The sequence below is a fragment of the Crocuta crocuta genome, unplaced genomic scaffold (genome assembly GCF_008692635.1).
Source record: "Crocuta crocuta isolate KB4526 unplaced genomic scaffold, BGI_CrCroc_1.0 scaffold26, whole genome shotgun sequence".
In the NCBI taxonomy this organism is placed as follows: Eukaryota; Metazoa; Chordata; class Mammalia; order Carnivora; family Hyaenidae; genus Crocuta; species Crocuta crocuta.
In genome coordinates, this window is record NW_027532249.1 from 14716205 (window position 1) to 14729443 (window position 13239).

At 43.2% G+C, this 13239-nt stretch overlaps 1 protein-coding gene across 1 annotated transcript in view; it reads left to right on the forward strand.

The window, feature by feature from the left end:
- Positions 1-13239, forward strand: part of LAMA3 (laminin subunit alpha 3) — a 263483-nt gene that overhangs the window by 52118 nt on the left and 198126 nt on the right. The window contains exon 3 of the mRNA XM_077778240.1: positions 12232-12349. Within this exon, the coding sequence (XP_077634366.1) occupies positions 12232-12349 (118 nt within the window). The remainder of the gene's footprint in view (positions 1-12231; positions 12350-13239) is intronic.

Genomic DNA, 13239 nt, shown 5'->3' on the forward strand with positions numbered 1-13239 from the left:
GCCAGTGGCAGGACAAAGTCCCTTGGTGCCTGTCAGGGGCTGCACTCAACCCAGGGATAATCCTCGTGCCCGAGGGAGTANTTGGCCAATAAAGAAACTGTGCAAGGAAGGAAAAAGTATAGTTTAGTAGCTTTAAAGGCACCTTTTTTCTTGCCTTTATACAGGGGCTCCTGTGTTTTCCTTTTGCTTTAATTAAAGCTCTGTTTCTAGGTCTCACTGCAGACCTACTGAATTAGAGTTTCTAGCATTGTATCCTTGGAATCTGCATTTTAACATGCTTCCCAGCTGCTTCTAATGCACACCTAATTCTGAGAGCTGCAGTATCCTGCTGTCCCCCAGGGTGGCTGAACATCCAGAGATGAACGCATCTTCTCTCTGCTAGAGTTGCCTTCTATGTCCACCGTGGGTAGTGCGGACGAAGAGAGAGAGGACCCAACTCCTCTGAAATATCAGCTTCTACCACTGATTTCCAACTTAGCAGGGGCCATGGGGCCAAAGTGGTATGAAATGGGGTCCTATAAGCATCAGCACCTCTGCATTTCTAGCTCGCCAGGTTGTCCAGTTCTTTGGTTTCCAGGCTCCAAATAGAGCTGCGCTTAACCATAGCTTTGAAGGGAAGCGTGGTCCTGGGACCCGAGTTGGTGCATGATGCACCATGTTCCCTTCCTGCCTCAGTGATGTTCCCCCCAGTCGTAGGGGCTCTGTTGGTTTGTGTCTCTGTGTGAGGAGGGTGTGGAGCAGAGCCCACCCTCAGGAGACATCTAGCATGAATGAGATACAAATTAAATCCCTGAGATTTTCTGTTGATTGTCAACTGCAATGCAACTAGTCTATTACAGTAAGACAGACTCCATTCTAATGAGTATGACTGTGTGTACATGTCTATGAATGTGTGTATGTATTCATACGTGTGTATATATACTCACACACCTATGCATATATACACACATATACTTTGCATAAATGTGTTGTAACATCTGGTTTGATGTTTTCCATATTCATGTACTTTATGTTATGAAAGTTCATTCATACTGTACGTGTATCAGTTTCCTGTGTCTGGCCATGACGGCATGGTTAGTATTTGTATGGTCATTAGTGAGATGGTCTTTCACATTAATTTAACTAATGGAATATTGCCGTAGGGGAAATCATATATGAGTATAAATGAGGTGTGTGCTAAAAGTTACATCAGATATTTAGAATTCATATTACATTTTTCCCCCAGAAAAAAAAATGTTATAAAAAGAAGAGCTTCCTAAGCTATGTCTTAAAAACCCATTCAGTCCCTTGTGTAGCTATAATGGCTGTCATGTGCCATGTTTACAAGATGGGATGACATTAATATTATGGTATAATCCTCCATATCTGTGTAGCTTTTGGGGTACAGGGACAAAAGGTGCCCTGGATTGGGGAGAGGCTTCAGGAAGTAAGGGGATGGGAGAGGGTAGATGGGGTCCATGGGAAGTGAGAGATGGCATGGGTCATTGTGTAGATGTTGGATGATGGAACTTGGGGCTCTGCCCACCCTCCAACCTCAGATCCATCTTTCTAGAATGCCTAGTCACTCGCCTCACCTACCATCTTCAGACTCAGACCTCATTCCCGTGAGGTGGTGGATGATGTTTAGTGGGATGGTTCCTGTGGGCCTGGAAGATGTNTCTCTCCCATTCACCTGGAGCACATTAGCTTGGGGCCACTGGCTGCGGTCTCTCAGTGCAGGCCACATCTGCTGTAGTGTATGTGTCTGGTCACACTGCCTTCTTCCCTCAGGTTCCACCCCACATCCTGTCTGGGGCAGGCTTGCATCCCTGCTTCAGTTCCTAACAGTGTCTTGCCTGGGGCTGGATTTCAGGAAACTGACCCAATGTCACTGACTCTGGCAGATGCTGATGGGCACAGAGCCCACTTTTCCTCAGTCAGGTGTGGAGCCCATCCACACTCCCTCTGCTGCCCACTGCCTTCCTTCACCCCATTCCACTCTGACCCTTCACACCCAGGGCTCTGCCTACCCTGAAGCTTCACTCTTTGCCATACATGTGTCTGGCTATGAAAGTGCCTCCCATAGTCCTCCGGAGCCGGGGCATTTAAGTGGGAGCACTTGGGACACTAGAGGCCATCTCATGTCCAGATCTGAGAGCTCAGCCAGTAGGTACCTTTTTCCGTACAGTGAAGGTGACTTTGAGCTGTCCCGTTTTATGCCAAGTAAGTGCAATCCTTGGGGTTTTGACCGACTGCCAGCCCCACCCTCACCCAGGGAGAGTGCGGGTGCTGCCCTGGCCTAAGCTACAAGTAGCCAGAGGATTCCTGTTGCAGTTCATGAGTGGGCAGGATAATCAGACACACATCTTGTATTCACTAGGCCATGAGCTCTCTAGGCTATGAATATTTAGCTGTCCTGTAAGGAGTGTTTTAAAGGAAAAACATGCTCCAGAAAGCATAAAATACAGAGGACTAACTAGAGAGGAAGTTTCACTGAGACCCATGGATTAAATAGGAATTAGCAGGCTCTGGAGGGCTGGGATCAGGCTTCACTGGGTCCTGTTGAGTTGAGAAGGAGGTGCAATATTTCAGGTGGAGATCGAGAAGATAGTTGTAATGTGAGTCTGAAGTTTACATGAACGTCTGGACTAGAGAAGTAAGTCGAGAGTCATGGTGTGATGTGGGGAGGCTGTAGTGCAAGTGAGGAAAGGCTGAGATCTGAACTCTGGGTGAGCTTGGTAGTGAGTGACAGGTGAGCAGATAGACAAGCCAGGGCGCATGTGCACTCTTGGGAGAAGTGTGCTGTGAAGAGAGGGTTTGGGTGGAAGGAGAGGCTTTTCTTGTCTTCGAGATGGAAGAGACTTTAAAAGCCAATGGGAAGGCTACAACAGAAGGCAGGAGGGGACCCAGAATCCTGAGGGACGGATTGGTTTTAGAGAAGAAGAGGATCCTTCCTCCACTGTGGCAAAGGGAAGAAGATGTGTAGTGGCAAATGGCTCATAGATTTGCAAAGGGAAGGGAAGGCAGTTCCTTTCTGGTATTTCTGATTTTCTCAGTGAAAGAGAAGTCACCTCTGAGAGTTGGAGGAGCAGAGGTGAGATAATGGAAGGGGTTTGAGGAGCATGGAGAATCATGCTCAGAAAAGGGGCAGAAGCAAAGGTTTTGCACAGTCCGAAATATAGGCTGGCCTACAAAGGACACAGCTGTGGCTGGTACTGATGTACCGTCAGCCCTGAGTCTAGACTTGACTCAGTACCCCCTTGCTGGGCTCTGCAACTGTCCCTAGAAGCCAGATAGTGCTGCCATCTTTGTTGCTTCCAGAAGGAATTCTTCATTGGCTGTTCCAGCACCTCTTTGTATCACTTGCTGTAGGAGCAAAATCTTGGAATGAGACTTCTGATTAGCTGAGCCCGGGGCATGTACTCATATTGCCTTACTGCCCGCAGGAGCCAGGGAGCTGGCATTTTTAGCTTCTGAACTGCATTCCGTTCCCAGGAGGATTCATAAGGTGGGAAGGGCATTCGGGTCCTTGAAAGTCCCAATAAACATGACAAATGCCTATCATGGCTCCTGCCCCACTCATACTCTGGATGGCAGATCCCAGACACCCAGGGAGCAGCGTCCTCGCCCAGAACTGGCCGTGATCTTTCTCAGGGTCGAGATGATGGCACTGCAGATGCATGGTCTCTTCCTTTATTTGGGCTTGTTGTTGTGACAACCAGTAGAATGTCTCCTCAAATTGTCCACACACCGCAGCAGGGGGTACCATCCTCTTGGAGAACCGCACCAGATTTTGTGTTCGGGAGGCAGAGACCACTCTGGCCAAAGGATGAGTTCTAAGAATATTTAATCTGTAGCCCAGCTGATCTGAAATGACGTGCCAGGTTAAAGTTCACTGTATTATTATTAAGTTCATGTAATAAAACTTGGGTGACCATCATTACGGCCTATGGACATGTACAACTGTTGTTGAAAAGGCCTCTGAAGTGCCCTGTAGTGAGTAAGATAACGGATCAGTGGATACACAGCCAAAAGGATAATTCTAGCCTTAGGTAAAACTCTGATTTAGCCACGGTTGGTGAACTTAAGAAAGAAGTAACAGGAAAAAGGAATAGATATGCCCATTAAAAGTAGGAAAGGATCTACTTTTATGATGCAGGCCAGAAATGTTACAACTCTCTAGGCAGAAAGATATTGGTTAAGAGGAAGAGACTGGAGCATTATGGAGGGTGTAGTCTTCTCTTTTTTATAATTAAATTTTTTTTTTTTTGAGAAAGAGAGAGAATGAGTAGGGGAGGGGCACAGAGAGGAGGGAGGGAGAATCCCAAATAGGCTCCACAGTTACCTCGGAGCCCCATGCGGGGCTTGATCCCATGACCCTGGGATCATGACCTGAGCTGAAATCAGGAGTTGGAAGCTCAATTGACTGAGCTGCCTAGGTGAGCCCAGGTGCTCCAAGGAGAGTGTGGTCTTCTTTATGAAAAATGACAGTCACATCATTTTGAATCTGATTTAGGACAGATCACCATGACTGAGAAATAGTTTGTTGAAGCCTGGTATAAGCCATTTATAGAAATCAATCTATTTTTAGGAATCACTGAGTCTAAAAAATTTTAATCAGATTCAAGGAAGATTCTGATAACTTGGTTGCTGATAATTAACATTGAGTTAGTGAAACCTGTTTGACTGACTGTGTAACTTCCCTTGTTCTGTATAGTTTGTCAGACAAATTCTTAGGCTGCTTTTCAGATCAGTGAGTGAACCAAATGCCATGGGCAGTTTTCTTACAGAAAATTTTCAGTTTGGTGAGGGAACCAAATGCCACGGGCAATTTTCTTACAGAAAACTCCCTGCGTTTTACAGGGAAAATCAGGTCTAGATGAAAAAAGAAAAAAAGCCTCAGAGAGTTAGAGTAACCACACAGGGGGGGATAAAGTATAAGTTGTCATTAGGAAATTGGACTCAGTTCTTGGGTTCCAGGAGGCTTCGGCTTATTTGGAACCACCACCAAATCCATTTTGTAAATTGTGACTTCTAGGTGAAATGTTCTTGAGGAACATGCACTAGTCTCAAATTCTGGACTTTGAGTCTACTTTGGGAATAATGCTTAAGGTCCACAAAGACTGAGAATCACGCTCTATGTTATTAATTATTTTTTTCTCCAGAGTTAAGAATTCATCAGTAATAAAATATAGATGTGAGTGTTTGACCTTTTCTCTACATTTCAGGGTTTTTTTTTCCTTGAAATCTTCCATTAAAAAAATAGTAGGCTTGTCATTTTCCAAGTCATTGGGGTGTTCCAAATCTTTAGACTCATTGTTGCTTTAGGGTTGTTATTTCTCAGGCTATTGTAGTTATTTTTAATGAGGAAGCGAGAGACTCTTGATTCTCCTTTCCACTTTCTACCCTCATCTTTGCCTCCTGCTGACTGGAATCTTAATTCCTTAAAAAGAATCCAGGGAGACATGGTGTTGGTATGTAAACCCTGGGTAGGCTGTCCTGTGGGATAGAGTAGAAATCTGTGTTATTCCAAGGCAGGGGAAGTGGATCTACGAGAGAAAGTTTTTGACAAAACACCAAGGAAGCATGATGGCTGGAACATGGCAGCAATGCAGTGGGTTTCCTCTCAAAAAGAGATTCTTGGGTGAAGGTTCTTAAATTGGGTGAGTGGTTGACCTAGGGACCTCTTGAGTCCCTTCCTGTAAGTTTCTGGGATGATCCACCTTCCCGCCCCACAGGTGAGCAGGTGCTTCTGGGAGATAGTAAGAGACACGGTGGGACAAAGTGACTTTCCTCCTGAGCTGAGCACACTCATTTTGATGGTGCCAGAGACTGGGGTTTTCAGCCCCAGGTGATGATAAACCCACAAGAACAGGGTGCCTTTGCGGTGCCATTGGCAGATGTGTTCTGAGGACCAGGATTAAAAGGATCCTTTTTCAGGCCAGCTGAGTTATATTTTCATCACAGACTTTGATTGTTTTATGAGGACAGTCCATACAGGGTTGTATGGAACCTCAAACAGAGTTACTAAAATAGTTTAGTTTCACTCAATCTGCATTTTTCCTTCTCAATTAACATTTTTTTTCTATAAAATTAGCTCCTTAGATAAGTTTTCCAAATGGGCACCAGGCACAGAAGAAGTTTACTGGTTTGGTTCCATATTTTGGGACTGACTTTTCATAACTTGTGTTCGTCATTTTACATGGAGAGTGGAAATGTTTACAATTTAGCTACTAAAAATAAATGCTTCAAGGTGCCTCTCCTCCGGTTACTGATTAATGACAAAGGCGAAAAGATAACGATGGGGAAGTGCTGGATAACTCTTGAGACATAGGATCAAACATGGCATCACTGATAATAGGACCACGTGGCACCTCGTGCCCTCTAGCATGATGCCATGAGAAGAAAGGGTCACTCAGGGAGCAATCTTGCCAAAATGCTTCTTCTGAATCAGATCATGAGAAAATAATCAGACAGACTCAGATTGTGGAACCTTCTGTTATAGAAAGGACCTGGACTCTTCTTAATGTCAATGTCAGGAAAGACAAAAACCATGGGGGGTGCTCTAGGTTATAGGACACAAAAGACTTGATAAGTACGTGGTGCATGTAGTCCTGGATTGGAATCCCATGGGTGTTCTTAGGAGAATCAAGGAAATTGGTATATGGACAGTGTGTTAGGTAATATTTTTGTACAAATGGTAAAACTTCTTAGGCATCAAAATGTTGTGTGTATAGAAACGTCTGTGTTCTTGCGATATACCTGCTGAAATATTTAGAGTTGAAGCATAATGATGTCTGAAACTAACTTGCAAAGATTCAAAAAGAGTATGTGTGCATGCACGTGCAGAAAGAGCATGTGTGAGAGAGAGCACAAGTGTGGCAAAATGTTAACGTTTTGTGCATCCAGTGAAAAGTGTATGAATATCCATTGTACCATTCTTTGAGCTTTCCTGTAGGGTTGAAAATCATGCAAAATAAAATGCTGGAAAAAGTAAATTAGACATTTTACTCCATATGTTTCTCAAAACTTCAAGCTGTTAGAGCAGACTGATTTCATATCATAAACTTAAGACTATTTTGGTGGAGGGTATACTATTTAGTTGAGTGAGAAGCAAATTCTGGATGTGACTTTAAATACGTTTGCATAGCACTTTTCAATTTCGCGTGTCCCGTTTATCCATTTCATTTCAATTTACGAGCATTTATTAAGCACCTATTCTGTGGACACAGGAGTGATTAAGACTCAAATGTGGGAACAACAGTTGAAAGTGAATCTATGTCACAGAGCATGATGGGTGCTCTTTTAGATGAGAACATAAACTTTGTATATGACATGGATGTTATTGCTCCTTATTTACTTAACCAATATTTTTTACGATCATTTTATGTTATTATTTTATGGGCCAGGAGATAAAATCTCAGAGTGGATCAGCAAGGTGCTTGAGTCACGTGCCCAGCAGGTGACAAGGCAAGGATTCACTGCAGGGGGTTCTCCTACATCCGTAGCAGTCCGCTGCCGAGCTTGGGTCCTAGATGGGACACTCATGGGTTCCCCTCTGCCTCCTGAACTTGGAGGCAGCTACACAACTTTAATATTCATCCGTCCATGCATTCATCCATGCCTGCATCCATCCATCCATTCATCCATCCACAGTATTTATTGAACATGTACTGTGTGCCATCTGGGAAGGCTCTGAAATGATGGGCTGCAGTGAGCTGGGATTTCAGAGGCTTCAGAATGGGGAGCATTGGCAGAGAAGCAAAGGTCAGATGGTACCATCTTGTCTCATCTGCTCACTTTAAAGGCGTTTGAGGTCAAAGTGCCTCATACTCTACCTATTATGATTATTATCTTCTTCTTAAAATATTATTTAAAAGACTACTTTGCGTCTCCAACTGATTGATCACGAACAAAGTTTGAGCCCTCTTCATCTCTTCCAGAATCACATGGAGAGAAGACTACAGCTCAGTCCTTCCTGGTCATTTCTTCCTTTGATTCCCAAGTATTATTTCTCTGAAAATGCACAGTTCTGCTGTTGCCATTTTGCATCTAGAGATTTCATAGTCTGGTACTTTCTAACCTCATGAAGTCCCCATCTTTATGTCCATGAATCTCACATGTCACTCATGAATGCCTCGAAGAATTTTGAGTGATCAAGGAGCAAACATAAGTAACTCATAATGGGAGTTTAACAAAAGGAGCCGTGTGTGTGTGTGTGTGTGTGTGTGTGTGTGTGTGTGTTTACTTATAATATTTGTTTTTGAGAGAGAGAGAGAGAGCAGGGGAGGGCAGAGAGAGAGGATGACATAGCACAGAGCCAGATGCGGGGCTCAAACTCACAAGCTGTGAGATATGAACTGAGTCAAAGTCAGATGCTTCACTGAGCAACTCAGGTGGCCCTGGGAGGAGTCATTTAAAAGGCAAGTGATTTTAAATGATCAGGTTAAAAAAAAAAAAATTCCTACCTGTTGGTTGGACTTGCATGACCTGAGCTGTAAACCTACTTCAGGGACCACTCACTGTGCCTTGTAGTGACATGTAGAATCTCAGAGGACATTTGCTGCAGAGCTGGAGTTCTCGGTGAGAACTGACTGCAGGTTACACAGTGCAAACCGTAGGGTCTGGTCGTGCAAGTGGAGTCAGAAGAGACAAAGCGCCCCCAGCAATGGTTAGGGCACTCAAACATGTGTTGAGGAATCTCAGAAACCAGTTCCTCAGATGAAAATGGAAGGGGTATCCCATCCCATGGGCACTGGAAGATGAGTTGGTGGGATCAGTGAGCTTACTAAAATTAGTGCAACTTTGGAAAACCAGTGCACTCAAATAATCCTTGATATGTATTAAAACATATCTCCCCTTCTCCAGGATCCCTATAATGGAATCTTAGGATGTTTGGAAATAATGGTACTTGGAAGTTTTTTGATAATTTACTTCCCCTACAATGAAACAGGTCAGGTATTAAGTACCTCTTAGGTTCTATGGCTTAACTAATGATCAGTGAGTAGAATACATATACGCTCAGGATTTTTATGCCTAGAGTACTTGGACATATTACTTAACCTCTTGAGAGAGAATGTTGTGAGATATCTCATGTAGTACCTGGAATATAGTAACTGTTAGATCATAAGCTATTAAGTAAATACTTTGTTTTTGGGGTGTGTGTATGCTGTGATTGTAGGCTCTTTAGGGAAGAGGTTAAGCATGCTTTGAATGATTCCTGTATCCAAAAATGTTTCCTTTTTATCCTATCTTACTCATATCTAAAGGCGGTCTTACTTTGATGCCATCTAAGAGATATGCAAATAGTTTTCAGGGAAATACATTTGTATTGATTTTCTAAACTTGGGAGTTCTGGGATTTCCTATGAATTCCTTCACTATGTAATAATGGGGTGCGTCTTTTGGAAATTATTTCTAGCTTTAGGTATCGCTTTATGGTTTTCAGAGTACCTTACAATTCCTAATTAGTTTTTCTCCATGAGGTTGGATTATTTATTTCCAAGGATCAGTAAATGATCTGGAAACATTAATCCGAGCCAGGGACACAGCTTTTTTTCAAGATCAAAGAACAAGTGTTTGACTGGGACAGAACTGGTTGAATTTAGGGTTTTCAGTAACTGGTGTGACAGTTCTTCCTTCTGCAGAGAATAAGACAAGGGGCTTCTAGGAAGGACAAAGGGTAATCTCTGTGACCAAGAGCAGTGGTTCTCAAAGTGTGGCTTAAAACCCACTGAGGTCCCCGAGACCTTTCAGGAGGTCCACAAGCCTTGAGATCTTCCGTTCTCCCATAACAGGTCTATGTGAAGCCAGATTTTCGTTAAACACGTCAATCAAAACAATATGACACAACAAACTGAATACAGAAGCAGATATGAGAATCCGGCTGTCTTCTTTTTTTTTTTTTAATGTTTTATTTATTTCTAGGAGAGAGAGAGAGAGACAGAGTGAGCAGGGGAGGGTCAGAGAGAGAAGGAGTCACAGACTGAAACAGGCTCCAGGCTCTGAGCTGGCAGTCAGCACAAAGCCGAACGCAGGGCCCGAACCCAGGAACCACGCGATCATGACCTAAGCGAAAGTCAGACACTTAACCAACTAAGCCACCCAGGCGCCCCCGGCTGTCTTCTATTAATGCACACATTTAAAGAGACTTTAAGGGGCGCCTGGTGGCTCAGTCAGTTGAGTGTCCGGCTTTGGCTCAGGTCATGATCTCACCTCTCGTGGGTTCGAGCCTCGCATCGGGCTCTGTGCTGACAGCTCAGAGTCTGGAATCTGCTTTGGATTCTGTGTCTCCCTCTCTCTCTGCCCCTTCCCCACTCACAGTCTCTCTTCCTATCAAAAATGAATAAATGTTAAAAAATTTTTTGAAAAATTAAAAAAATAAAGTGACTTTAAAAATGTAAAGCAAAGCCACTTCTCTCTGTACAGTTTTTAAGTTTTGGAAAGTATAGTAATTTTTTAATAAAAATATGGTGTTTATGTTAACATGTAGTGAGTTTATTATTTTAAGTGAATTAGTAATAGATTTTTCAGTTTTCTCAGCTTTTATATTTAATATGGGTACATTACCAAGACATATAACCCACATAAACAACAGGTTTTAGAGGTTCTCGATAACCATTAGAAGCATGAAGGGATCCTGAGACTAAAATTTGAGAACCATTGTCTGAAAGATTTTGGCTTCTAGTACCAGGTTTGGAACACTTACAACCAGCTACTAGTTCTAAGACTTTTTTTTTTTTTTTTAAGGTTATTTTTGAGAGAGAGAAAGAGGCAGAGTACTAGTGAGGGAGGGGCAGAGAGAGGGAGAGACAGAATCCGAAGCAGGCTTCAGGCTCTGAGCTGTCAGCACAGAGCCTGATGCGGGGCTCAAACTCACGAACTGTGACCTGAGCCAAAGTCAGATGCTCAACTACCTGAGTCACCCAGGTGCCTCTAGACTTTTTTATTTTTTAAAAATATGTGACTTTTACCATATGATTGTATATAAAACATATAAAGAGGAAACTCCCTTATTTTGTCCCTAAGAAATGAAAGGATCTCACAAAGTTTGAGTACTGCCTCCTCCTCTAACTAGACGCACTCAATGTTCAAATTACTCTATTGGGCTAGTTAATAAGGTGGAGGAGTCCTCTTCTGAAAGTCCCTGTTGGCTCTGTTACTTGGGATCAGGGAGCGTGGGGGGTTGGAGAGCATGGGGTATTGAGATAATCCTCATTCACTGACCTGTCAACACATTTAACACCTGTATTTGTTGTCATACCAGGCTCTTTGGGAAATATATAGACTTTCAGGGCTCAAAATCCAAGCCATATAAGTTTTCGGGGAAGGGGTAAGAGTAGACCTGCAAGGATGCCTGAGGTCCAGCGTGGAAGGCATGTTGGGATTTACGAGGGGGAAGGCAAAGAAAGGACCAAAGTCTCCTGTGTGTCTTCCATACTTCTGCATAGTCCTGGCCATAGGCAAAAGAGTAATGAGGATGAATGAGAAAATCAAAAAGAGGGAGAAAAGTCCAGAAAAAAGGAGACAGTGGCGTTGGTGCCAGGGAAGAGGTGATATTACTCTACCAAAGAGCTTCTTTGCTCTCAGTTCTGCAGCTGTGAGCTCTTCAAGACCTGGAGCCAACCAAAGGCCATGACACTCCTGGGAGACACTGTGGACTATACTGTTGGCTCTTGGTCCTGGGAGGGCTTAGCACAAGATGCTTGCTCCTTGATATAAAATTTTCCAAAGGTACAGGGGCGCCTGGGTGGCTTAGTCGGTTAAGCGTCCGACTTTCGCTTAGGTCATGATCTCGCTGTTCGTGGGTTCGAGCCCCGCGTCGGGCTCTGTGCTGACTGCCAGCTCAGAGCCTGGAGCCTGCTTCAGATTCTGTGTCCCCCTCTCTCTCTGACCCTCCCCTGCTCACGCTGTCTCTCTCTCTCTCTCTCCTAGAAATAAATAAAAATTAAAAAAAAAAAAAAATTTTCCAAAGGTACAGACTTTAAGATACTGTATAGGCTTGTTAAAAATCAAGGGTAAAATAAATAAGGTGTGACAAAGATTGATGTATACATCTGGGTGGAGAAAGAAAAATGACAATTTAGTTTTGAACACGAAAAGCTTGAAGTCTGCACCGAGACAGAGTTGCCCAACGGGGAGTTAGAAATAGGATCTGGATCTTGGGAGAGGGGTGGTTAGATGTGTTGCCTTGAATCAGCATCACATAAAGGCGGACGGTTGTATAATAACTGCATCTCCTTTGTTTTATCAGCTTTTCCATGTGGCCTATATTATAATTAAATTCGCAAATTCTCCTCGCCCTGATCTTTGGGTCCTGGAAAGATCAGTAGACTTTGGAAGCACCTACTCACCTTGGCAATACTTTGCCCGTAAGTAATCTTGCTTATTACTGTGTTATGAGGGTCTTTAATTGTTTGCAACAGATCAACACTGGATTTAACTAGAAAATTAGTCTCTTGGTTTGGCTCATTTTTAACTTTCCAGGTTAGTGTTAACTTTCTGGTTTACTCTCAGAACATTCTTATTACTCAAGCATGTGTGCATTAATTCCAGGGCTACACATGCAGAACTGATGTTGAAATGCCTTTTATGATAAAGCTTTTACCACTGTTTAGGAAGGAGTAGTGTACCTGTAACTGGGCCATAGCCCCAGTCCGTTTCCTTTTATGTAGATTCAGGGACTAAGTTCCTTCTTCATGGATTCTGCATCTCACATTGTTTACCTTGACCCTGTTATCTTCAACTAACAAAGGATGTCAGTGTCTCTGAAGCCTATGGTGCAGTGAGACGGGTAGGAATTTTGCTTACTGAGGCACTGGGCTTTCCATGAATGCTCCTTAGAGGGCAGACTTGCCTAATGCGGAGGGAGGAGTTAGAACCACATCTCCAGACATTTCTGTTGAAAGTAAGTGGCCTGACATGGTATTTTCTTTCATGAATTAAAAGCTTTATTCTAAGCTTTTTTCTAAAAATCTTAAATGCTTCTCTGTTCTTTCCTTCTGATGTATTTTGTTAAGAAAACATAAGATTTCTTTATTTTTTATTAGTTTTAAAAATGGTTATTTATTTTGAGAGAGAGAAAGAGAGAGAGAATCCCAAGCAGGCTACATGCTGTCAGTGTGGAGCCCAACGTGGGGCTTGATCCCATGAAGCATTGAGATCATGACCTGGGCCAAAACCAAGAGTCAGAGGCTCAACCAACCCATCCACCCAGGTGCCCTGGAAAAATAAGATTTCTCAATAGATTTACAAAAAGATG